General features: G+C 43.7%; 1 protein-coding gene across 1 annotated transcript in view; it reads right to left on the bottom strand.

The window, feature by feature from the left end:
* TMEFF2 (transmembrane protein with EGF like and two follistatin like domains 2) overlaps positions 1-27,812 on the bottom strand; it is a 130,728-nt gene that overhangs the window by 43,465 nt on the left and 59,451 nt on the right. The window contains exon 5 of the mRNA XM_063341128.1: positions 11,175-11,271. Within this exon, the coding sequence (XP_063197198.1) occupies positions 11,175-11,271 (97 nt within the window). The remainder of the gene's footprint in view (positions 1-11,174; positions 11,272-27,812) is intronic.

Below are 27,812 nucleotides of genomic sequence, written 5' to 3'. Positions count from 1 at the left end.
AAAAATCCTCACGCTGGCTGTGTGACTAGAGAAGAAAATTCTAATTCTGTTCACATGCCAATTCAAGCGTCTGCAGGTATCTAACGTGTGAAGTTTATTTAAAGCACATAGAACAAAATAAATGCCTTTTTATGGTTTGCCTACACTCGGTGTCCTTCACGTCTCTATAGTCTGTGTCAAAACAAAGCTTTGCTGACTGTTTCTTTCCCTCTGTAAACATGTGAGGCTGTCCTTCACGAATGCTTTATCGCTGTGTGCCTCAGACTGCTGATATTGTTCGCTCCTATCTTGAAGCCAGCAGAATAACGAGAATTGTTCCCACAAATCCCAGCATTTCACTTTGGCGTGCAACGTCTGGTGGGAAGCATGGACACCATCTAGCTGCAGGTCCTGGCATGGACCTTGCCATGCAGCAAGGCTCGGTCCTCTCTCGAAGAACTATGGCACCAGCTGGGATGGGACCAACGGCAAATTTCTGGTAACATCTTTGTTAAAAATGCCAGAAGTTACTTCTGAAAGTGGACTCTGATTTACCAGTGAGATGACAGCCTTCCTGCTAGTGGAGACCAGTGCAGTGCAAGCCCCGTCCCATGCAGCCATGTACTGCCAGTGGGGAGGGCAAGGCTTAGGAGCAAACTTCCTACGACTAGTAAAAAGAAAACCATGGTAAAGTAATTCCTCCTCGTAAAGACTCCCTCCACACATGCAAAATCAGACTGACTTTCACCACAAACTGCTCTGCGTCCTCAAACACGTGTGCCTTCTGCTTCCGAGAAGACAGACCCCCCTGAGGCAGCACCATCTGAATTGGCTGCGTACTCCAGGCTACCCTGCTTGTAGGCTGGCTTAAATTATAAAACAAAATCCAGTCTAGCTATTTAATGAAATTTTAGGAGGATACTCCAGGATTTCCCTCAGGCTTTGTTTGCACCTCCTGCACAGATAGAAATAAAGCAAAATAACCTCATGTCATCCCACACCGTGACAAAATGAGATCTCAGCCATAGGTATGAGACTGGGACCAATGCAACCCCGAGCAAATCGCTGCACATGCAAGGAGGAGAGAGCAGTAGTAACCCGCTTTTTCCTCAGAGCGTTCAGGTCTGTAGGTGAAAGCTACTGTACTTTACTGGCTGGGGATGCTGCCTCTTCTCTTGCTGTCTCACGATGACCACAGAGGCTGGCTGCCTTTGGGAGCACACCCCAGGGGAAAGTACTGCTGCCAGGGAAAAGAAGATGAATGAATGCATGAAATGTGCTGTCTCAAGATCACGTCCTTGCCAGCAAACCAACAAGATGAGAGTAACCCTTTTCAGGTCTGGGACACAGATCAGTAGAATCCACCTGCAGCTCCCAAAAGGGATGCGCTGCAAGCACTGCACCCTGGCCAGGATGGGTGTCCCTGGGGCATCCGTGTTCCTCCACATGGGAGAGCTTTGTTACAAAACGGGCAGGCTGAGAGACAGCAATTAAATCTGTACGTCTGGGCACACCTCACGCAGGCTTTCAGCCATGACTTGTACATGGGAAAGGACTGGGGCAGGAGATGGCTGTGGGGAAGGGACCCCTGCCACCCCGCAGGGGCTGTGAGAGCTGAGGTTGGCCCTCCGCGTCAGCTCTTACTCAGTTTTCCTCAGGCTCATATTTAATACATGGGATGTATTTTTAATGGCTTATATGTGTGAACAAATCGTGGCCCTGATGTTCCAACATGGGTGTGTGAAGGAGTCTCCGACCTTCTGTAATGGATGCAGTTTTAATTTAATAGTTAACATAAAGTGGGATGGAAGAGACGGAGCATTCTATTAAGACATTTGATAATAAATTGGAGAGTGCTTTCCCAGTGCTTTACATAGTTATTCTCTCTGCTGATCTATTTAGCCAACACGTGTAATTCTGAGCTACAAAGTTGTATTCCTGCTTTCGTAAACATACTTACATAAAACTCAATAACAACACAGTCTATTTATTGCTAAAATGCTAGTAGAAAATTGGAAAAGGTATAAATACAATTCATTGCTGGTGATCTCCTGCCCCCTGAAGGCACTGCAAGGCTCCAAATCTTGCTCAGTTCACAGCATCATAAAACCGAAGCAATAAATGTCACTCCTTTCTTGATTGCGCATTAGGCCAATTGGCTTTTTATTGCAACTAAATAGGCCGTCATGAAGGCACCGCTCAGTTTGCTACTAGGGTATGACTTTGGCTAAATGGGGGGCCAGGGAGGGAGGAAAGCTTATTTTTAAATAACAAAAAGGGGAAAAGAAAACAGGGGGAAAAAGGCGTAAAAGCGCATTGCTCTCCAAGGTCTCTGCACTTGCTCTTTCCTGCTGTAATGCCCTGATGTACGCAGACGATGATGTGTCAATGCACATTAATATTTGATGTGCATTATCGTATTATCCCTTATGTGCACTTTCACAACCTGGCGAGCCCAGGCTCTCCCAGCCGTGGGGTTACACAACCGAGCGGTGGCTTCTCCTCAGAGCACCCGCGCACAGCTCTGCCTTTGCAGAGCCAAAAGGGATCTTTTTGTGCACCTCCCACAAAGCGGCGGGAACCGGCCATGATCTTTACAACACCCTGTATTACAGCAAGAGCACAAACCAGACTGCCTAAACCATTCCTTCAAATGCAAATAAAGGTGTGCTCTCAGAAGGCTGCTACATTCTCCTACCTAGGACTGGCAAACGCAGTCACAGCTGGTGGCAGAGGAGTAAATACCAAAACTCTGGGTTCATTTGCTCCCCTGTTAAACTGGGCACGTAAAATGGTTGCCCTCTGCCGTGCTGTCACGTGTATATGTTGATCTGTGCATGGAAAATTCCTGCAAATGGAGAGGGATGCTGTGGATGTCTCACACGATGCCCAGCCCTGCACATGCAGCCTTGTAACAGGCACAGACCGGCATTAACGCAGCCCGCAGCCACGGCCTGGACACCCGCCGAGCGTCCCCGCACATCCTCCAGCTGTCCCTGCCACGTAAATGTCTAATTCACCCGCTCCATGCTGGGTGTGCCATTTCAGTGTCCAAGCCAGGCAGAGGGAAGGCAGGTGAGGAGGACCTCCCTGCTGCCTTCAGGTAGTGTCCCAAAAACCCTCCCCGAGCCCCTGCTTGTGCGGCTCCTCCCAGCCCTCCAGCAAACAGCAAAACAGACAAGTTGCAACTCAGCTTTCAGTTTTCTCCCTGCTTCCACAGTTCTCTGTCCTTTCTCAGTCCATCCCTCCAGCCTTTTCTGCTATGACCACCCAATCCCTCTGTGCCTCATGCCTCCCGTCCACACACCACATGCTGAACGTAGGGGTAGGCATCTTGGCCATGGAAACCTCCTAAAAGAAAATTTGGCTTTTTTTGAACCACACTTTTAAAATTACTGAAGCTTTTTTTTTCAATTCTAACGCGGACAGACTAATAATTGTGAAGACAAATGACCGCTCAACATGTCTTACCAGCCTTCCTCCCCTTAAATTTCAGAAAAATTTGCATCTTGCTCCTACAGCAGCATGATACCATGATAAGACAAGAAATCCCTCCAAAATCTCAGAAGTTATTTTTGCCTTTTCACAAATCAATATTTCCTCTGAAGCAATTGAAGCACTCAGTAAGACAAATTCTGCTTTTATCATCACAATTTCCAAGTTACTCCTTTGCACTCTGTGAACGACTGCGCATTTACACTCCAACAGTCTATTCTCCTTTCTGCCAGCGAAAGGCTCCACTGGCTACTGAGAAGTCACTCCACGGTTATGAGTATGGTTCTCTACTGGGACAGAACTTTTGTTTCACTGAAGTCAGTGGAATAACTTCCATTGACTTCCAAAAGCTGTAAGTTCACCTTCTGCAACTGAAAACCTAGTTTGGATCAGCATCTGAAAAGAGGAGCACAAGGAAAAAAAATCTATAAGCTTTATGACTGTGTAGGGTATTATCCCCTGGACACCCAGCAAGTTTTGCTGTAATTGCAAAAGATAAAAAATGTCTTTTTTATTACAAAACCAAACGCTAGGGATTCTAGTTTTTGGATAAGAGATGTATGTGTCGTATAGGGTCCCTAAAAGACCTACTTGGGTGAGTGGTACAGATGGAACACAATGTGGGTTTGCATTTATCTGAGAACATTTAGAGCTGTGATATATAGTCTACATAACAGACTTCATCGATGTATAGAGAAAATATAGCCAATTTCTTTGTGTAGGCTGAATTATTTACCAGAGTGTTCCGAAGAGTATTGGTAATAAAACACTATGAAGTATAAGTAACTCCAGACAACCTTGGCTTATGTTAAAACCAGTTTTTTTTAAAGAATGTTATTAAGAAAATAAATCCTGAGTATCTAGAAAGGCAGGAGTTTGTCAAATGAACATAAGCCTCTGAAGGATTGTGTTGACTCAATGGATGGAAAGGTCAAATTCTCCAAACCACCACCCTAAGGGAGTTGGGGAATCAGTCTCGCTTCAAAATTGAATAGGCTTTTTTGGCACAGGATGAAGGATGCGAAGATGGTAAGGTGATTTTGCGAAACTTACCTGACTCGGAAAAATGGCTGTTTTTAAATAAAACCAAATAAAACATATGTAGAGTAAAACAATTTCACCAGATGGCCAAACAAGCCATCACTTTTCCAGATATTAACTCTCTAGCCAAGCACCTTCTAGTACTGCATTCGGTTTAGAAATACAATGTGCTTATTCCTGCCTCCTCCTCCTCAACAAGACTGGACCATAACCTGCTCTTAGAGAAACTTCTGAAGATAAAAGCTAACTTCTTGCTCCCGTGTCTTCCCTTGCTCTTTCTGTGGACTCACTGCTAAAGAAAGAGGAAACCCACATATTTTTGGCTTGATTTAAGGTCTTTTAGAAGCTGGTGGGGATCTTTCTCTGGCTATGGTTGGGCACAAAGTCACTTTCTCACCTGGGGTGGTTTTAAGTTGAAACTGCCCACTGAAAGGGTCCTACAATACCTCAGTAGCTTGCCAGTGACAAACCTGGTAGGAACCGTGGCATTCATGCAACACTCGCCTGGTGACCATATTTTCCGGCTCTTACCTGATGTCTAGACACTGGTTGCTAATAAGTCTGAAGCTTTCACCGAAGCTGGAACTGCTGCAACTTCGTTCTTGTTTGTGCCATTGACAGCAATGCAAGCTGCAATTTTGTGTTTTGCGAGTTTTCACACTTTTTTGCCAGTTCACATGGCATTTCTTCCCACGGCCCAAATGAAGGAACGTGGCCGGGTTGTCTATTCAGCTCTCACGCCTCAGGGCGCAGATCTGGCTGAACAGCCTCCTATAAAAGCCACCGACCTGGCCCTTTCTCAGTGCAGGCTTAGTAATTAAAATATAATGTACAGACAGCTAAGTGACATCTTGCTTTTTCTAATGTTCCTGATGTTTTGTCTTTCACTGAAAATCCTTCATTGACCGTTTTCCAGTTGCTTAGTCTACTTTTTTACTGTATTGCTGACTCAGCCCATGGTATCTCTAGAGTTATCTCAACATCATGTCTCAACAGTTACACTACAAGTCAGCTGCTTTCTTTTTATTTCAGAATCTTTTAAGCATAGAAGACACCCCAAATGAATCATTAAAAGCCAGAACTGGGCTAATTTCTGGGCAGGCACTGGTGTTAGCTCTGCTATTAGGATGGGGCTAAGGTAAGTGACATGGGTGTAAGAGGGTGTAAGCTGCTTGGTTGTCTCCTGCTGTGCAATGCAGTGATTGCGTGCTGCAGCGCCTTTATTTTGCTCTGTAAACCCTTGCCTGGACTGTTATGAGACATGACTACTAAGCTCCATGTGAAGATTTATGCAGCAGCGGCTTCGCTTCATGCCTTAGGTGTGATCTCAAGCTAAGCAGAAATTTAAGTCTTTGCAGGATTGCATTTTTTTAATTATTTGATTCCATTCCTGTGGTTTTTTGATCCACAAGTCCAATGAGTATCTTCAAGTGTTATACACAGCCATGAACAAGATCTACTTTTTCTCTAAAAGAGAAAGGAAAGCAGCAGCAACCAGCAATATATATCTACTATATAATGCACGGGACATTGCAGATGTTAAAGAAGCTCGTTGTTTCTGCATCTGGAACAAGTAGGTCACACATAGTTATTACACACACTGCTGAACATGAAGCAGCCAATACCCGTGTAATGTATGTGAGCTTTCAAACTACCTTTTAGTACTTTATAGTAGTACAGCATCTTGTTTGCAGATGCTCTGGTTGAGAGCAACTGATGGAAGGGGGAAGGGACCCAAAGCTGACTGACCCAATTGCTGTGTGGATTGAGAAGCTGGCAAAATCATTAGTTTCTTTTATATGTTTTCTTTCTATACTATAATAAAGATAAATATTGATTGCTAGAGCAATATTGATTGTAGGGGTCACTGCGGATGGCAGCTTCACGATTTGCACAAATATCTCCCATGTACAGTGCCACTTATTTGCATGAGAATGCAGTTTCACCATCCTGATGTGTTGCCTTATAAGACCATTTATCCAAAATATATGTATCAGTGATTAGCAGTAGAATATGAAACAAAGGACTGAAACAGTTCATCTTCTTACTACATTGTGGGTGTGTTTGTGTGTATGTGTATGCCTGTCTGTCTGTCGGCTGTGGCTAACTGGCGTTGATTGTCCCAGCCATGCGGAAAGAAGCGCAGGACACAAGGGACCTGATGTAATTATGCTGCAACGTCAACACCTCAGTCGGGAATACCACCCAGCTGCACAGCATGCCTGAGACTGATGCTCCTTCCTTCACCCACTGACCTAGACACTGAACATGCCAAGCCCCTTCATTCAGGCCTGGCTGCCTTCTTCCAAACTCCCAGCTTTGGGTCATCAGGGACACAGTGTCCCCACAGAATGGCTTCAGTGTCTTCTCCTGAGCCAAACCTGCCCGGTGGGATCCTTGTCCACTTGTGAGAAATGGAAAAGGCCTCTTCTGGGTGGATGGGGTTCATGAGGAGGGAGGAAGGCACCAAAAGCGTGGTGCGTATGGCAGAGCACAAAACCCTGACGCTCAGCCAGGAAGGAGTCATTGGGGTGTGTGGGATCAAGTTGGGGAAGCACCAGGGGTGTTTCCGCCCCTTTTTATCACTGGTGCAAAGCCCTGAGTGGCCCATTTCAAGGTCAAGTTACCTCCTGCCAAGGATACCGCTGCTTCTCTCCTCCACCTGCAAACTCCAGGAGGGTGGAAGGGGAAGGCAGAGGAGCAACGTGCAGAGGTGGCCTCCTCACCTCCTTGGACACTGCCAGGCTGGAGGGAAAGCACTCTCTCCCAAGCACATTATACATCTCTGCGCGTCTGTCATAGCTAGGAAACTGCATCTTATTCTGGGCAACGCTGCACTTTGAGACTGCTGCTGACTGACCTGCTGGTATTGAAATTCGAAGGAAAAGCATGCATATTTAACCCCAATTCATCATTTTGATTTTGATTAACTCCACGAGTCAGAGGTTTGCAGGCTTTAATCTTATTTTAAGAAAATACTCCTGTCCTCCCTTTCTCGCGTTTTCCAACAGGAAATTCAACAGAAGGGTTCTTCCTATTATTTATCTCCTTCCACTTACTTGGACACATTGTGGAGCTCTGAAATAGCCGCCCAGCATCTATCCAAACCATGGCTTGTCCAGCGTAGAGAGTGCTCTTATTTCCTCAGTGGCCCATAAGGAGGAGATTAATACTGGAATCCAGGTTTCTGACGTGGTTATGCACTGACACTAAGCCACTTCAGCAGATGAGCAGGCACTCCATTTGGTGAATATTATTTATATACAGTGAGTGAGTATTTCGTAGATGCTTTTTGGAAGATCTTAGAAATACACCACGGTTCAGAGTGTTACGCTTCATTCTTCTTTTCCTTTTAAGTATATCTCTCGGGGTGTTATGTTGAGTAGCCCTGTCTTACAAAATCAATTATTCCTTAGCCAGCTCAGAACTAAAACCCAAAGTAAGCAACACCAAATGTCTGATTTACCAATAGATTGCAATCCAGTGCTAAAGAGCATAGCCAGTGCCCTGCTTTAAATATTCATGAAGCCCACTGGTGCAAAATGCATTAAAGGTGGGAATAATGCCAGTAATACACGATCCTCTTAGTGACAAGAAGCTTTCACATATTAAAGTAGCAAGATGTTAAAGACTTTCAACTGAGCAGTCTTTGTTTTTAACCCAGAGAAAGAGATTCACTAATGGAATGCCAAATTGCATTCACTCTCATGATATTAGACTGGAGAATAGGATAATAATACATGTGTGCTTTACCATGCCGCAAAAACCCTGTTATTACAGTGGGTTTCTTTTCTGCTTTTTCTTTGTACTTCCCAGAAAATGTTCACACACGTATCTTACCCCTTCGAGTAGTCTTCTAGGTGACAAACCCTCTATCAGAATCCCAAGAGTGTAGCCATTAACAGATTGGTTTTACTCAAATAAGAAGATTTAAAAATAATGGTGACACAGTACAATAGCACAATTTAGCTGAGTGACAACTGGCAATGAATAACCAAAAAAAAAAAAAAAAAAAAGAGTTAAAGCAGAGACAAGGGACTGCAAAATAACAGACTGTGGCAATGCAGAATAATGTTAATTGTCGCTTTAAATCATCGGCAGCCCAGCCACATCTGCTATCACACCTGTGCTCTCTTCTCTGATCTACTCTGGCACCCTAGAAATATTAGGCGAACAGCCAGCCTCGCATCTCCAGCTCTCTGTGGTCTGGCTCTGCTACCAGCCTGCATCCCTCTTACCTGCAATGGATCAGGCACTGACCCTGCACCCTCAAACTGTTTCTGACTGATAGGGGGACGCTGCCGGTGCTGGGCTCATCACCCTGTAACAACAGGTCCCGGGACTGCTGGGACCCACTGACCCCCTTTGGATTTTACAAACCTCATCAGTCAGATGAGACAGATAAAGGAGCCCTGCTTACATCTGAAATTTGGGCAGCATAAAAATAGTGATCAAATAATAAACTGAAATTTCTTTTCCCACTTAATCTAAGGACATTTCCTGCACACCGAATCTTGGCAGGGGGAGTGGGGGAATCTGTCTATCTGGTGCCAAACATGGAAATTCAATTAGCGTACATTTGAAAGAGGGATCTAGGTCCCCATACATAGCCCGCTTTTATTCTAGAAATACGAATAACAAAGAGCAAACACCCAGAAGGCTCATTTTTTAGAAAGACGTTTATCCAAGACTAATCAGGGGGCAGGGACAGGAAAACAGGGCTCCGTTACGGCATATGAAGTTGTTTACTTCAAAGCAGACCTTTAACAGGCTTTACATGGTCTTTGTACTTCTGGGTGGAAATCTGCTTTCCTGCCTTTTAACAGTTTGTCTGGTAGCATCTTCCCAGTAAATGCCCTTCCCTGCTTCCCGCCCCGAGAAGCATCTTTCCCTGCAGAAAGATCGCCTGTCAATAAAAATTGAGAACTTCAGCTCCTGCAGTCATTATGCTGCTCTGTATAAGCCAAGTTGTTTCAAAGGGGAAGAATTAGATAGTGCAAAAGCTGGAGTGGGAACGTTGCTGGGGTAAGGTGGATCAGGCTATTTTACCAAGCTATTTCTGGAAAAAAAATAAACACCGCTACTCAGTGCTTATGATTAATAATGTTATCTTGTAGCTAATTTTATTCCTTGCCCCTCTCTTTGCCTGCCTTCCAATTTGGAAGCGCACTTAATTATGAAAACATGAGCACTAGACTGTGAATTTTGATATATTAATTTTACCGTGGCTTTGTTTCTACACTGCACCACCAAAACTCTCAAGGACAACCGGTCAAGGAGACAATGAAAATCCTGACATCTGGCATAATTTTCTTAAGCGAAGTCAAAATTAAGCAATTTTTTTCCACACAAATCTCATTACGTTGCTGCAAACCTATAACCATGATGCATCTTGCTCCTGTTCTTCAACACCACAATTTCTTTTGATGACTGGAGCCAGAGTAAGGCCCCTGTGGTTTGTTTACTTGCTGTTTTTTAAAGACTATAACTGGAGGTTATTAAAAGCCTGGCAAGACAAAATCAAAACGAGCACAAATGGATGACCACGACCATATTCCTAAGCTTCTTCACTGAATAGTAGAAATGTTCATAATTTCATGCCTGACCAACAGTGCATGGATGCCTTGCCTGCATGAGGTCAGCTGCCCAACATTGGCCCCAGTTGTCACGTTCACCATTCATTCATTCTTCCATTGACTCCTCTCTGGCTCCATTCCTACCGTCCAAGTTAGAACTCCGGCAATACTGCTTTATTGACATCTCACTGCCCAGTCTCTGTATTCATCCTTTAGCTACCACCAGCCCACAGCTTCAGAAGCATCATCCAGCCAACAGCTCTAACATTTACATGATTATTTTGTTGTCTCACTAAATTTGTATTAATTACTTTGGTAGAAATATGAGGCTTGGCATAAAGGCAGTGTTAGAAGTATAGCTCTGTGAATAGTTACTTTTTTGATCTATTAGCTGTTTCAAAATCACAATGAAATGATTAGTTTAAAGTTGGCTTAATAGATGTTTGCATAGTATCTAGGCAAAATGAAAAAAAAAATATTTCTGAGTAGATACAATTATTTCCCTTCAGCTTATGCGGTTAAAGTTCAAAATAATAAAAAAAAACCCACCATGTAATTTTGAAACCTCTTTTAAAAAAATAAAAAATAAACCAATTTCCATTGAGAAAATATCTAAACATACACTGCAATTATTTCAAACATTTGCAGGTTAAGTCTTCAACTTGAGCAACTAGGAAAAAGCAAGACAGATTTCCCGGCATTTCTAATACCACACATGAATTAACATGATGATAATACTAACGATACTTTTTAACCGGAAAAGCTTTAGGTCAATTATTTTTCCCAATTCTATTTTTACCAAAGTATAAAGCAGTAAAACCCCAGATGGAATAACATAAGTTATAACAGCAACAAAATGGATAACTGTGTTTCTAGACTTTGTCTAAATTGTGCATGTTCCAAAATTATAAACCAGACTGCTTTACCCATTTTTTTCAGAGTAATAACCATCTCAATCACTGTGTGATGAATCTCCGGGTGCAGAAAATTGAATATCTAATATTTGTAATGCCTTTCTAAACCACAGTACTTTTAAATAATACAACATTCATTAAAATAGAAGAGTAGACCAAATTACTGTACCAAACATCCTCTGCATCTTCGTCACACTCCGCCCCAAACTGGCAAATGTCACAGGTCGATGTCTCTTTTTGATTGGTTTCACCTGAGCCTTCATTGACTGTTTGATGGAAAGCAGAAGAATACACATTAGTACAGGCAGCACTGTAGCAAAGCACTTCTCTCTCTCTCTAGAAAAATCTATTCACCGCGTCAGCTTAATGCGTTGCTCACCGAGCCAATGCCCGGCCAACAGACAGTATTTTTGAATGGGGCCAACACAGACATTTCCATGTTTGTCTGTGATAAATTACGGAATTAAAAGGGAACTGGAGAAAGACCCTTCCTTTTACTTTTCCACTTAAACCATGATCTCTTCAAGCCGCAGCCCGGAAAGGTTGTGTCACCACCGAGCCTCACTGCTTTGTTCCCTGGGAAAATAACGGAGGAGTATTGATAGCATCGTGCGCTGCCTAGTTCATTCCAAAGGCAAAACATTTTTCTCTTCAGAAGTACCGCTACGAGCCCCAAGGACTAGTTATCTCTGGCAGGAAAGATTTAGTGCTGCCAGAGGAGGGGACAATCTCCAGCATAGGTTAAATTTGAAACCCAGGAAAGTCAACGCCAATGTCTGCAATTGTGTAAGGTTTGTACCTGGCCCTGAAGTCAAAACCATGAAGGGACTAAGGGGAAAACAAAAATATGGGTATAAGAGGACTGCAAAAAAATATTGACATCTGAGTACTGAAAGAGAGAAACAGACCACTAAGGCAAGTACCAAGAAGACAGTATGTTAAAAGATCCAAGAGGAACATTATCTACATTTGTATTAAAGTATATAAGCACCTTTTGATATCTTTCGAAAGATGCTGCTTTCTAGCAAGATGCTGTACCTAGTGATGTCCTTCTGCCAATTACAGAATAATTAAACCAACCCAGACTTTCAGTATCAATCAGCTTTGACTGATGTTGTTATCTGCATAAACAGCCTCTGCAGTGTCATCCTTTCATTTCTCTCCTTCATTTGGAATCAGTGCTGTAGTGCAGGCTTACTGCACCTTTGGGTCCAACTTGCCAAAGCTGGTGGATACGCTGAAGTGTGTCGGCAGCCCCAGTGACACCGATGGGACAAATCGCCTGCCTGATGTTGTACATCCACTGCATGAGACCATTAACCTGGGTGTTACCGGCTAACTGGGTTGTTACTGGAGGTTTTTGTGTTGGAGTGCTCTGACTTCGAATAGGCTGCTTTTCTTATCTACTCAAGAAAGGACGAGAGTCCCAAGCTTTCACAAAGCTGTTGGAGGACAAAGGGCTCTTGCCCCTAGAAGAGCAAGTGTGACCCTAATGCCTGTTTTTCAAACTTGCTTTCTTACCCTGGACAAGTTGTTCCCCACTCTGTCATGTTTCCCATTGCGTAAAATGGGAATAACACCACTTTCTACCAACAGAGAATATGGAAACAAATATATTAAAAGATCATTATATGCTAGATACTACAGTGATACAGACCACAGAAATACTTAAGGTAGACGGTTTGTCTAAGAAGTTTTTACCTGAGGCTTAATATAGTGAAAGGAAGTGTTGGTGTGTTTAGGTATGTATGTATGAGCTATGCTGCAGCAATTTCTTATCAGTCGTGCCTTAATTTAGATTATATTAAACTGAAAAAATTCTCCAATGATGAGCATCCTGATTATCCTGAAAGGAAAAAAAAAGGGTTTTGCCCTACTTGTAGAAGTTTGCTCACCTTTATATCCATAAAATTAATGTACAAAAAACCAAAGGGGAAACTCAGAAAACAGACACTGGATTTTTGTTCTACTGCACTGTCAGGCTTTGCAGGGAGGGTCTGAGCTGAGGTTCTTCCGTTTCCTTAAATAACTGAGGAACTCTTCAGGCTCATGTTTTATAAGGGTCCACGTATGAGGGTGGACAAGGTGTCCAAGTGCCATGTCCGACCAACATTAGCATCTCCATGTGATGCACGAGGCACAATGCAGTTCTTAATTTCTACTAGAAAATAATAGGTCACTCCGTATTTTTCTGAAGCAGCTCTGTATCCAGCATTCCATAATCAATGTGCACTTTGTCATTAAATGTCCAAGCACGCAGCAATCTTGACTTAAAAAGACAGCTATTTATCTCTCTCTCTTTTTTTCTCTGTTTTCAGTAACCACAGATAATATTATTCTTTACATTTCCTTAAGATGTGTTTTCTCTCCCTCCACAAACACACATGCTGGCATGTGCACCCACACCCAGGACTGACACACACAGGGGCTCGTTTTCTCCACGCTGTGCAGATAAATGCTTTGATAAAGCTGGGCATTTTAGAAAGAGTTATTTCCCCAATATTTCCTGCTACTTTTTAGCTTGAGGACTAGTGGATGCTCATTTTCTAAGATGACTCCTTTTCCTTTTTTTTTTTCCTCACTGCATTTGCTGATTTGCACTTGCTCTCACATCCGGACTTAAAAAACAATGCTAGCAAAAATAAACTAGTTTCTGGATTCCCCTTCTGAAAACAAAAGGAATACGGTTGTATTTTTCCCATCCATGTTACGTAGCTCTCATGTTAGCTATGGCTGAGGTTTAACACCAAGACCCTATAGGAACGTAGCAGGGCTCCAGGGAGGCTAATCTCTGAAGCCCACTGCTTATTACTCATACAACTGAGAAATGTTAAGCTGTTAGTTTCTATTTGTATTAGCAAGATTAGCAACTTCCATAGTTCAAGGAAATGTGCTAGCATGGGTTAGAAGGTCACTAACATTATCTGAAAGTCACTCCAGAGACTATCTCAATCTCCTAAGCAATATAAATTCTTTAGCTGGGAAGGCACTACACACAATTTACAGAGTCAATGGACTGTGGTAACCACAACAGCTCCTGTTTTCATCGTTTGGTCCTTTTCTGGCATTCTCACTGCACTCAGATCAAACAGGCATGATTTCAAGAATATCTGCATTTCTTGCAAGCCCTAGAAGAAAGAAACTGGTTTTGAGACATTTTACTTTGTCTCCATAGCTGAAAAACTAGACTGAAAGTGTCATCAGTTTTAACAAATGGACACCAAAATCTCTGTGCATGAGCTTCTGCTTGAGCAGCCTGGTCTAGTGGGAGGTGTCCCTGCCCATGGCAGGAGGGTTGGAACCATATGATCTTTAAGGTCCCTTCCAACCCAAACCATTCTATGATTCTAGGATAACCCTTGCTCAGTCTTCCCAAGATGTTCCACCAGCGTCAAAGGCAGGATGGAAATAAACTTTTTCCAATTTCCAGAATAGCAGCTCCAATGGGATGGTTATGAACGTGCACAGCAGCTCACAGTCTTGATCTGAGACACAAAGCATCATCTATTTCCTAAGTGACACAAGGGACATGCATATAAGTTGCCTGATGGACCATACTGTGAGGAGTAAAGGGAAGTGTAAAGAGTAGCTGATGAGCCATGAGCATGAGAGACAATTAGGTGGCAACAGAAACCTCTCACTCTCTCTTCGCTAACACGCGTCTGAAGGCAACACGGCAAACTCGGGAGAGTCCCTGTTCAGTTTTCATGGGGCTTTGTAGGACTACTGACACTATTATAATAATCCTTATTCAATATATTTTAACCATACTGAAGAACACAACAAAGAAACAGCATAAAACATCATCACCACACACTTGAATATACAGAAATATGACTATAATAAATTGTTATGATTAGTTTTCATATTATGCAGTCTTCCATTGATTTATATGATCAGATGCGTGCTCATCGCAATCCCTGATTCTGACTTGACTCCTCATGGTGGGACATCTTTGCTACTGTTCAAAGAAGTACGTCACACAAAGCTTTCTCTAGCTGATCTGAACAGGATATCCACTTGGTTTTAGCTATAAAATCTAGGTGATAACAAAAATCACATGGAGATGAGGGTTGATGGCCATTTGTGCATTTTGGAATGAAAGACAATGTGCAAATGAAAACGTGGAGGAGGAGAAGGAGGAGGAGAAGAATGCTCTTCAGAGCAGCTGAGGTGATCTCACCACATGCTTCGGTCCTAACGGGACTGCTCCGGGCTGGTGACAAGACAAGTGGATGAAGTGTGAAAGCTCTGAGTAACGAGGGCAGAGAAGCCAGAAGAATTTACTAAATATGTTAGAACAAACACTGCCCACACCTCTACCAAATGGCTAAAAACACCTCACAAACCCAACCAATAAAAGCCCATATGCTGCAAGCAACTTCACTCTAATCAATAAGTCTTTTTTCCTGAAAGCATTAGCTCAGTCAAAACCTGCAAAGTGAGAAAAATGAAGGGTGTGAAGCAGGGGGTCGGCTCATGAATGACTCTGCTCTCGAAGTCTGGCAGAGGCTCAGAACAGCACTACGGTCAAAATGAAAAGAAAATGGCCTACCTTATCAGTAATAAATCCAAACTCTGACATGCCTTATTCTGCTTTTGTCTCCTGCCGTCTGGCTCCATCTCAATAAATACAAATTTGCTCTCTCTCACACACACAAACACTCTGGGGAAATTACTTATCGCACCAGAAAATAGTGTCTCTACCCAGCTCGGGACCCAACTCACAACTTCTCAAGGAGACCTGAAATATTCTCCTTCATGCCAAGGGGCCATTGATCGGTTTCTCCACACCACCAAGGGTCAGTCCTTGAAAATACCTCTCCACTATCGATGGGCAGGTTATTTAAACAGCACCAGGGTTGGGTGATACCTGAACTGGCTGCTGGTCTGGAAACCAGACCACCTTTCCCAGGCTTTTTATTGCTTTAGGCCCTGTCTTGGTAACCTCCACATTGCCATTCTCAGCCACGTGCTGGAAAAGGTTAGCGGGACAAGTTCAGTATGATGCGAATACCTAACAGGGTTTTCGAAGAGGAACTAGATGTATCCAGCCACCAGCTCGGATTGCTGATAAAATGTGCTCTTATCTTCTCACTAAAGACCATGTAGATACAGCCTGGCACTGCTTTCATGCCAGTCAGACTCAAATTGCACTGTCTTCCATCTCTCTGTCTTCTACTGCGACTCTCAGGTCATACTTTTCCTTAAAATCACAGCTGATGGGTTATCTAATGGTATAAGGATCTCAATTTCTATCTACGTTTGTTCTGAAAGGGATGTCTAAGCTTTAGGGATGTGGAGAAAAAGCTTGTAAATATAATAAATACCAGAAACTATAAAGTTCACAATTTTTGAAAACTTATTCTTTTCGTAGGGCTGATTCAGGATTTTTCAGTCCTGCGCATTGCTGAGTTTATGTTGGGCAGGAAAGAAGCACTTCTGAAACAGCTCGCTCTTGTGCAAGGCCCTGCGCTGAGCTCAGCCCCACCTTGTGCAGAAGGCTTCGACTCTGCCCTGGACACAGTCTAATTAGTGCAAGGCAGCAGCGTCTGGGAAGTGCCCAGCATTCAGTAAATAACTAGTTCAAAAATTGTTTCACGTTATTACTAAGCACTGGTGCTCTCTCTAGTTCTGTCTTTACTTTTTACCTCCTGTCTTGCTTCCTGTCATGCCTTCCTTCCCATCCTCTTTTGGCTGCTTTCCTTTCCTCACCCCCCTCCAATTCTTCAGTTGCAATTACCCCAGCGCAGGGCCCAGCACGGAGCAGCTCTGGCAGCCCTCCCGACGAGGGGCTACTTCTGTGAGGAGGGGAGTGGTCCCATGCAAAGCTGTGAGCCTCTTGCTTCACACAGCTCAACGTCTTAGAAACCAGCCTTCTCCAGCTGCTGTCCAGTCCAGGGGCTTGGAAGCCTCCCCTGACGAGACGGGCAGCCTTCACACGCTCTGAACCTCATTTATTGTGGCTAAAAGTGGATGGGATAGGAATGGTTCCACAGGAACGGCATTGCTCTTCTGCATCTATCTAATTGCAGTTTTCTCCTTTCAGCGGGCACAACTGGAATTCTTGGGAAGACCCAAGAGCACCCGGGTCTGAAGGACATGACCCCCTACAGACCTCTGTGGGGACTTGCCTGTATTTGTACAACCGTGGCCAGGGGGGAAGGGATTCAATTCTTACTCAAAGTTTATTTATTCTAAATAAACACCATTTACTTGTTTCTGTCTCATGCATATCCCTGCTGCTCCCACAGCGCATTTGATAAAAAATTAAATGCGATTAGTCGAGGCCAGTTTCTCCTAGCAAATATCTCTAATGGCATTTCAAAAGGGATGGCTCATTGAATAAAACCCTATTGTAAGCTTCCTGAATGCTGACATGAAACAGCTGTGATTATTGCACCCTTGTGTGGTCCCCCTACAAAATTTGATGTTTGCCTGGTGTGTGTGGGATGCCAACACCGCAGATTTATGAAGGTGTACGATGACCAGCACCGACAGTATTTGCCAGCTTGAAGAAGAGGAGGCTCATTTAATTTTGCCAAGAGCTTCCCCTCATAAACAGCTTTGAGTAAAAAGCCAAATAGCACGTGGGGACTATTCATCTCTGCCTTGCATTAATTTAATTTTAAAGAGAAATCACTTCCTTGCAGGAGAATTTTCAAGGAATAGATACAGCTTGTTGTAAAAACACATCTGCGATGCCGCCAAAGCTTTTGTGGCATCAGTCCCTGCTCTCATGTACTTCAATATGCCCAACAGCACGAACAAAACAACCAAGTGGACATGCCCACAGCTGGATGGATGCAATGTGACGGGCCACCAATTAAGGCTGTTATTACAGAGGCTGGAAGGAGACTACTGTAGTCCTAATTGCAAGGACCAGAAGATTTTTCAGGATCAAGGAGAAATAGAAAAAGATGATGTCTGATTCCCCCCTCAGGTTGACTTGCCTGGTCACACACATCATTAAACCTCAGCGCTGTGTCAAGGGAGATGGGAAGCTGCAGTCCAGGAAAGTACCCAATAGCATAACGCTTTTCTTATTTGTCAGAAAAACGGCCATCGAAGGTTACTCAGGGGGACAGTCAAGTGTGAGCTGCTTGTGGCCACCCAGCCCTATGTGCCAGAGGGGAGGGGAGCAGCCAGGCTCAAAACCCTTTTCACCCCTTCTGTGGACCACAAAACACCCTCTCCTTGAGGATCTGCAAAGAGCCCCGGCGCCATCAGGCTCTGCTGAAAAGCAGGGACTGGTTCTGGCCCTTCCTCTTCCTCTTGTATGTCTGGGCAGAAGCTGCATCCCATACTGCCTGAAACAGGACCTTACTGCTGGATACCTTATGCTTGGATGCACTAAACACATGATGAAACGATAATCTGACGGACAGAACATATGGACTATATACACACCCTAACATAGCACTTACAGCAAATCCTATCGAGCAAATACTGCAATGATATAGGTTCAGCTGGAGGAACATGAGTCAGCAGTGCCTTCCTCTGCAGGGGAAGATGCTACAGTCGGATATAAACTACAGAAATTACCCATTTGTGCTTTCCCTGACCTCTGTCAAGAATTCACATTCCACCTGAGGTTTTATTCATTCTCGGCAGAGAGGAACCTGGATCACCAAATTTTAGAGAAATTCTGAGGGGAAAAAAAAAAAAGGAAGGATCCAACCTATGGTTTCACAAAACCTCCAATAAGGAAGTCCCAAATGGGTGATGTGACTTTCCAGGACTTTCCCCACCAGAAGAGTGCTTTTGCCAGCTTCCTACCTGGTGGAAGGATTAAAAGACGACTTGAATGTGAACCCTTACAGCTACTCATCTTTCAAGAAACAGAATGAAAGGAACAAAGATAAAACCTAAAAGAGCTGTCTAGCATCCACTTGGTGACTACTTCAGTTTTAAGGTCTTTGTCACTTTGCTATTGATTTAAGTCTGTGTATCCTTTTGAATATTAGTATGGCTAGCAAGATAGCAACATCATACATAAAAATGTTCTTTATTCCAGAACAGATGAAACTCCCAGTGGTAAAAGAAGATTTAGGTATCTCTGAAGATTTCTTATCGCTGTGCAACATAACTCTCTAATGGTTCAGTGCCCTGGAGGGTCATCTGAGATCACTTATCACATAAATCAAATAGGTGGCAGGCTATAAGAGTGGAAGCCTATAGCAATTTCATGTCTTTACTCGCAGACATCAAATCTATCTTTTAGGCAGACTATAGAGGAGATAATATGCCACTCCATTTACGCCACTGAAGAAACTCAAATCTGGGTATTAACCAATTTTAGGAAGCTGCTCCTAGTCTTGACTGCACCACAATTATCTTGGGAAATGACTGGGTTTAAATCCTAGAACATGGACTGCAGACCCTGGTCCTGGTTCTAATTTACGCTAAGGCTTCTGTAAATCACTCTGGCAACGGAAGGGAGTGTCAGAGCGAGTGAAAGTCCAATTTACTTGATGTCCCATTTACATGATCAGGGTGGTGTAAAGTGGCTCTACTGTAAAAATGACAGTGAAGGTCTGCCTTTCACTGAATTCAACAAGAGGAGCAGAGTTTTCTTCTCCCACTGTGCTTTTCTCCATGTTACTCCTTTCTCTTTATTTCTGTGGTGCTAATGCAGGTTACACACATGTAACTGAGAGCAGGCGCAGCCCCGGAGCTCAGAAGTCGAGAAGCTCATCCTCTGTAACGGGGTGTCGGAAGGAGCCAGCTCAGCCAGGTGCCAAAACTGGCTGTCAAACCCCATGTTCAGCCAGGCTGTACCCTTGCGGTTGGGAGCCACGATAGATGGCTCCTTATCTGTGGCCAGCCTGTATGCAGAGGGCAGTCCCCAATCCCCCTTCACACCTCCTGCCCCAGAAGAATTTAATATTTCCACAGTAGCACTCCCCGATCTGGAATTTTCACCGCTGAGCTGATCCTTCAAACTTGCACAACCAGGGCTCATCCCTGTGTTTGCTTCTTTCTCTATACGTGAGAATTTCCATTTAAGGAAAAAAGAAAAGCTGGCTCAGAGCTAGTTGAAAAATATCCCTTCTGACATGTGCAAAGGTGTTTCTGCCTCCCCAAGCCTGTAGCGCGGCAGTCCTGGGGCCTCTGCTGTAGCTCAGGGTGCACAGGAGTGCGGGCACCGATGGACCTTGCTAGAAGCTAAGAGGAGGGCAACTGCAAAGTTTCTAAGTCACGCAGGAGGAGATACAGATTTATGCAAGATAGATCCTATCTTTTATATAACCCTATTCTTCAACAAACATGAAAACATACTGCATCAATTAATTGCATGAAAACGTTCAGCAGCAAGATGACCTTTCAGGACAAATGGGAAAAAATCAGTCTAACCGTGTTTTTCCTCTTTATTTCCATTATTAGTGGGCAAGTTGAGGCACTGCAAGAGTAGCACCATTACTGGCTTATTGTACTCCTTGGCTTACGGTTTATGCAATGGAATAGTCGTGTCCATAGCACAAAACCCATGACAAATAGCGGCAGCACTGCTGACAGCCTAAGCACAAAGGCAAGGGAGTTCATGAGTAGCACAGCCACTCCTGGAAGAGTGGCAAAGATTTAGGAGAAGGAGCCTCCACCGGCCAGTGTGGAGAAACTGAGGATCTGTTTTTCTGCTGTCACCCAGAATTTACGTGACTGTGTAGGGAAAAACCTCCCAGACCTCCACTAACAGGACAAACAGGTTGCGTGCCACGTGTCAAACTCAGCCTTGATACGAGCAGTGCAGAAGCATGGATTTGAATCCGTTTACACCAGAACAATGTTGCCCTTCTGAGCATAATTTTACAGATGTGTTTATGATATAGGGGAAGCCATATGGCACGAAAGGTTTAAACATTTAATCTCACTTAGCTTCAATACACTGCATATACAGAAAATTGGAAGCCCAGCAGGAAAATGCCAGATTTCATTCTCACTTAGTCGTGATTAACCTTTATGAGCTCGCTCAGAGTTTTGTCACCTGCGCAGACAGTCAGGGCAGGCAGGCTGCGAAAGCCCCGGCGTTCCGCTCCGGCCAAGGCACCGCCATCCCTCAACTCAAGCTCTCCAAGGGCTCCGCTGCCCAAAACGTGGGCCTCTCCCAGCTGAATGGCACTGCACCCTGTTCCATACCTTCCCCCGCATTTGGGGACTATAGGGAGTGAATGAATGACCTGGAGGGACTCTCCCCTTTCTCTTCCTGCAATTGCGCTTCTTTGCACGGCTCAGGTGGGTCAAGTTTAGAGCAGGCGTGCACCGGCAGACAGATGCAAAGCAAATAGCTGATACATATCTCACTTTGCAAATATGCTCTTTCTCATTAATATTGATTCCCACACACAAACACTTTAGCTATATTCACTGATTGCATTACCATTGCAGAAGTGTAATTAACAAATTAAAAGGGAGGACTGTGATTCAGTTTAATTTGGGGAAAATCTTTAAATAAAAAAAAAAAAAGTCTGATGTTTGAGGATCATTCCCCTCTGCTATTCATTTTAATGCCTGGGACATGCTCTAAGAGAAATGCTTTCATCAAAATAAACATGTCCTGAGGATGCTGCAGTACTGGCATACACGGGTACTTGAAGAAGCATCAGCGGGACAAAAAATAAACAAATGAAAGAAATCCTGACAGACGCTAAACAAGATACTAGATTGCAAATGAAGGTGTATCATCATGGAGAGAGGAAGGGGGGAAATGCCCGTTGGAAGCTGCTCAGACTGATCTCAGAGTGCCAGCTTATTCACAGGAAGTTATGAAAAGCAAGAGAGAACACGCACACCATCAGCCCAGCTGAAAGCCAGTGCCACAAATATTTGTGGAAGGAGGGAAGGTAGAAAATCTTGCTGCCCTTCCCGACGCTTGTATGATAAAATAAACGGGTTCCACTAAGTAAATCAATGTTTGCAAGAGCAGTCAAAACTCCTGAGCCAAAGTTTGACTGCTTTTGTCTCCAAAAACCAACTGAGCGTACCTGGAAGAATGGCTGCAAAATGATATCTACTTCCCCTCCCATCTCCTGTGAAAAACACCTTTCAGGTGATCTAATATTATGAGAAACCATAATCATTAAGGATTGACCATGCTAATATAATTTTCTGGATGGCTTATTAACCTACTAAGACATGTTTTTCTCTACTTCCCTTCATTAGCGACAGCAATAATTAGGTAAGGACAGAGTAGGAAAATTGATCATATGCTACTGCCGAAGGGGACAGAGAATGTATCATGGACATTTAGCATAATGTTCTCCAAACCCGAGATGCATTAATTATATTTAGTAACACAGCTATTTTCTGCCTTTGATGGAAAGAATCCATTAATGTAGATATTGTATAACAGAAGCTTATTTTTCTCCAATTCCCAAATGGAAGTTTCTTTTTTCTTTAAAATTCATATTACAAAACAGAATAAGAAAAGAAAACATTGTGTTCTCAGGTATATCCTGATACCATCTCCCTTTCCTATTTCAGTCTTGACTACCCGTCTCCTCATGAAAGCGGTGCTTTGACAGCAGAGTGGTCACAGAGCTATGGCTGGGAAGCAAGTGAGTGAGTTACACCGTCACCTCCCGGACAATAATCCCCAGGGACACTTTCCTTATTTTTTTGTGTCAGCTTCAGACAGTCTTCCCCTGTCTGCCACCAGAACAAAGAATCTGTAGTTTACACTTAGGAAGCACCAGTCAGAACACACATATAGCCGCATTTAGAAATTTTACAAATTTACAGAGATGGCGGAATAGCAGCTGCGCTCTGAGCCCATGTTAAGGTCCAGCTTCTCTGTTTGTAACATCAACAGCAGAAGCACCACCAACGTGCGGGCTGGGGGATGATGGAGCAGCCATACGAAGTGTCGGTCGTCACCTTCCTGACCGGCGACCCCAGTGCCACGGCCCCAAACTCCGCAGCAGCCGCCCTGACCCTTGAAAGAGAAACTGCCAGTTAAGCGGTCACCCCGGTCACCACGGGGATGTGAGGAGACAAGGGACCGGTGTCAGCCCATGACGGGGGCCACCGGCTCGACCTCGCAGCTCCACCAGACCTGCAGCGTGAACCTTCCCGCACCACCCTGCCAGCGCGGGAAGCACGTGTAAGCGCGAGAGCGACAAAGGCATCGCAGCGATGATGAATTTCTACATGTTTTTTTTTTAAATGCCAGCGACTGGCTTTCCCTGAGCTCTCCCCCCGTGTGAGCAGCAGGCAGCTTTCTGTAGATAAAAGCATTACAGGGAGCTGAAAAGAGTTGACATTACAAACTTGGCACTCCGATGGCACGCTGCACAAACAGGGAAAGGGAGGATCTGCCAGAGCGAGAGCCAGAGATAATATGAAAAGCATAAACCCAACATATTGACCTTATTTAAGTCCAAACAGCATAACACCAGGATACTTAACGCAAAAATGTCGAAAACATTCTTTATTCCACACACACATGAATGTTTTCTTTAAATATGCAATTCACTTGATATCTGCAATCCCCCCTCTTCAGATGCAAAATCCAAAATAATGATTATATCAGTCGTTGCTTAATACATTCAACCGTGGCCCTGATTTTCATGCATGAATGGTCATTTACATATCATTACCCATCATGCCATCCACTCAGATTTTTCTTTCTAAATAGAGTAATACATTTAAAGTTGTCATTTTAAAACAAAAATGCTTAAAAAGGGGACTTTCATTTCTCGTTATCTTATCTGTGCTCTTAGCGGCTAATAGACCAGAATATTAAAATGGAAAATTCTCAGTGTGTGTGACAACTGCCACAGTGAGAAGATCTTAGAGAAGAGGCAATTATCAAGGGATTTTTCTCAAATTTGTGAACACATATAGATATGAACAGAAAATCTGAAGCAAACCAACCAGAAGCAAAACAGTATAGTATGTTCCCCTGTTTTCCTAACACAAGTCCTTGTTGGGGACAAAGTTAGCTCCATGTCAGGAAAATCACTGCGGACATGAGGTGCAGTTAGAAGCTTTGCATGAATAAATTACAATTTTTCAATTAATATTGTCCATGCCCACAGTAAGGGAAAGACTTTTTTCCCCCGCCTTCTGCTACTTTTAAAGTAATTTTCAGCTATGTTTAATTAGGAAATTTCTCTACAGAAGGGAATGTGATAGAAGATTAATTCTCCATTTCCTCACCCACTGTGTCAGTAGACTCAAGTGGACACTCTAAACCCCAGTTAAATACGACAAGGATGATCAAGCACGGAGCTCCTTTCAAGAGGTCGCGTCCGCAGACTGTAGATCTCATTTTGAAACAATAGAAATGAGTTAGAAAATGGTATCTCTCCGTGGCGCAGCGCCACAGAGGAACGATTACAAGTGCTTCATGGTGCGAGGGTTCACCATGCCAGCTGAGAGGGTTCGCTATCACGGCTAATGATACCAGACGCCACCAAGTGAGAAATAGCATTTCCACACAGCCACTGATGTTTTGGGTCTTTTTCTCCTCTTCACCACTAATAATTATTCCTCTAGTAGTCACATCCTATTTTACATCCTTTATGCCAAGTACGAAACAGCAATTAAACAATAAATAATGAAATGTTCGCTTGTGGGCAATATAGTAAAGAATTTGGTGGGGTTTTTTTAAGGGAATAGACAAAGGGTGCAAACTGTGTTTGTTTTTAACGAACAGTGAAGGGAACGAGCTATTTACCCTCAGGACATAAAATCCTATGAATGGTATATTGCTGCCAATGCTAAGTAAATATCGGGTTAATGCTTTTTTAAATTGAAATCCAAGACAGAGCAAGAACAATTATTTAGAGGAAACTCAGACCTACAAGATACTGGAAGATACGAGACATCTCTTTGACAGAGAGGGTAAACAATTTCCTCAGAAGTTTTATTAATGGAGTAGCTGAACATCAAAACAGAAAAAGCGTCAATGATTTAGAGAAGGAAACGCAGACTTGCAGCCTAGTAGAGCCCGAGAGCCTTGTGCATTGATTAACTAGGACCAGATTGTTTTAATACAATAGGACTTGTCAGTACATACCTCCTGGGGACAGGAAAGGTCAACACAGGACAACTGGCAGAAAAAAAATGTGTAATGCAGAAGAAATCTCACTCCCAATTTTATTCTGGGCTTAAAAAAATAAATCAATACTTTGGCTAGTCCAATGTCTATTTGTCCCCCACCCACCCCATTTTGGTATCTTTATAAGACATTCTTATCCCACTCTGCTTAATATTGCTCTGCTTTCATGTAGAGACATGCTCCAGCCGAGTATTTAAGAAGGGGCAGCCACCTTCGCAGAGTCCGAGGGAAAGCTGCAAGGATGACACGATTCAGAAAACCCGACCTCCGTGGTGAGCTTAGGGGAATGGAAATTTTTTACTTTGGAAAAGAGAAGATTGAAGAGAGACTAGTCGTCTGATATAAAAAGGAATGTTAAAAAGGCTGCTATAAAAAGAAGGATAATCAATTGTTCTCCACATCTACTATTTCTGAGACAAGAAATAATTGATATAATTTACAGCAAAGGAGATTTAAGTTAGATATTAGGAAATTTTTTTCCCAACTTCTAAGGATTACCATGCGCTGGAACAGGCTGCACCAGAACAAAGCTTGTGCGCTCAGAAGTGGCTTCCGAGACTGGTCCATGCAGATCTCAGCAAGGGACAGCCTAACTATAGTTGTTCCTATCAGACTTCAGAAGGATGGATAAGATGATCAGTTGAAGCTACTTCCAGAACTACGTGCCTATGACTATATCATCCCTTTTCTGCAGGTCAGGCAATGGCTGGGCTCCGTACTTACACATAACTCAGTCTTTACTTGAACAAATTCCCGCTGAAATTAGGGGCATTTTTTGGTAATGTAATTAAAATGTCTTCATGTTGGCTAGGCGTGTGATGTCTGCCCACGTACGAGGCCAGTGTACATTTTTGCATTATCTCTAGAAGTCCCTGACTCCTGCAGATTTGGAGGATTTGGTTACACCTAGGACCCTGTGGACAAGATTTCAGCTCTTCCTCTGATCCTGAAGAGACAGGGGAGCCAACTGCATCTTCTTCCTCCTTCAAGAGAGAAGTTTCTTTTCTTAGACATGTTGGTTTGAAAATATTTGTTCCAGTTGACCAAGTTTTTGTTCCATTACAATAAAATACCTTTTAGAGAAAAGGCATACGTCTCCTTAAAGGGAAAACTTTTAAAAAAAATCTGTTAAATGGGTTGCAAAATCCATGTTAATACAGAAATACCAGCCATGCAGCGCATTTCCCAGAGCAGTCGGCAATGAGCTTCCAGTGTTATTACTCAGTTTGTCTCTACGTAGGTGAAACCCAGGGAGGCCGCTCCTGCTCAGAGTGGAGGTCCTGCCCTGCCACCCTCACACCAAACCGATGCCGCCCATCATGGACCCTGCGGCGGCTGCCCCCCCGATGTAAAGGGCAGAAGGCGGCGGAGGGAAAAATGCTCCTCATGCCAGCTCCAAATCTGCAGACGGCAAAGCTAGGCGTCTCGGGGAGCCCTGCTTTCGGCCAGAGCAGACTGTGACTGCCCGAATGTGTGTCAGGAGCCTCAGTGGCCCATGCAACAGCTGAGAGTCACGCAGCGCAGAGGGCTTGTAGCCACCTTTGTTCTGTGTCCCTTGGAGCTGTGCTTTCTGTGCCGCATCTGCCGGAGGCACAGCACAAAATCTGTCCCCTCTGTTCCCGTTTCCAAGGAGTGAGCAGCCCTTTTAGAGCAAAGCCAGTCTTCAGAGGTTCCTCAGCCTCCAGTGTTCGCAGCGAGTGCCCACGCTACGTAGCTGCCTAGGTACACACTTAGGGGTGTGCTTTCTTGCCCTTCCTTCACACAGGAAAAATTATGTGAGCAGGCGGGCCTGGGGCAGAATTACAGTTTATCTGCATAGTGATAACAGAGCCTTTCAGAAAGGAAATATAAAACGATGAATCAGAGGTCTGGACATACCCATCTGTCATATCCAATAAGCACGCGTGTGCCATGTGAATGCCTGGTCACTCTTGTAATTAGCTGTTAAAGCTGAATGGGCAATTTTCAGCCAGAAGTGCATGAAACGCACGAACATTTTAATGATGTACAGAACAATTAAGAATATTACATGCACAATTCCTGATCACCTGGAGGTTTTCTCTCTACTTAGCGCTGGGGGAATTCAGCCTCTCTAACCCTATTAGAGCAAGAGGACACAGCTGGAGTCAGGAAATGGGGAGCTGAATAAATCGCAGCAAGGCAGGCTCTTTTTAAAATGTAACTTTTCCTTCCAAAATCTCTTAGATAATGATGGAAAAATAGTCTGCAGTGAATTCTGATGAAAAAAAAAAGAAAGAAAGGCCATAATAATAAATGTGTCCCATGTGACAGCTGGGAAAAATAAGGGGGTCTGATTCAGGTCCTGTTCTAATCAATGGGACTCTCTTCGTTACCTCTGCTAACAATCACATTAAACCCTTTATGTTTGGTTGAGTAGACGCAGCACAGAGATAAGAAGCAAGAAAGCCTAGTCCCTGAAATGGCAGCTAAGCATCAGGTAAGGCACCTGAACTCGTCCTGCCTGATGCGGTAAATCTGTATGCATGAATACATATAGAATGCATGCAGATGGTACGGATGCTATTTCAGCAGAGAGCAAAGCCCTTCTGTCTTCCCCGCAAACATGTGAAGAGGGGATATGGATTAAAAAAAAAATCACACAGAAGGCCATCAGACCCTGTAAGCGTAACCAAGCGGTCCAGTGCGGTGGGCAAAAGTCTTAACACGCGTTAAGTATTTGCAATAGAGGATGCAAAGTTGTTCTTCCTCAAAACACTGTGTAAA

Source organism: Chroicocephalus ridibundus, chromosome 7, assembly GCF_963924245.1.
Source record: "Chroicocephalus ridibundus chromosome 7, bChrRid1.1, whole genome shotgun sequence".
NCBI classification, from domain to species: Eukaryota; Metazoa; Chordata; class Aves; order Charadriiformes; family Laridae; genus Chroicocephalus; species Chroicocephalus ridibundus.
This window is presented reverse-complemented; position numbering and strand designations above follow the sequence as displayed.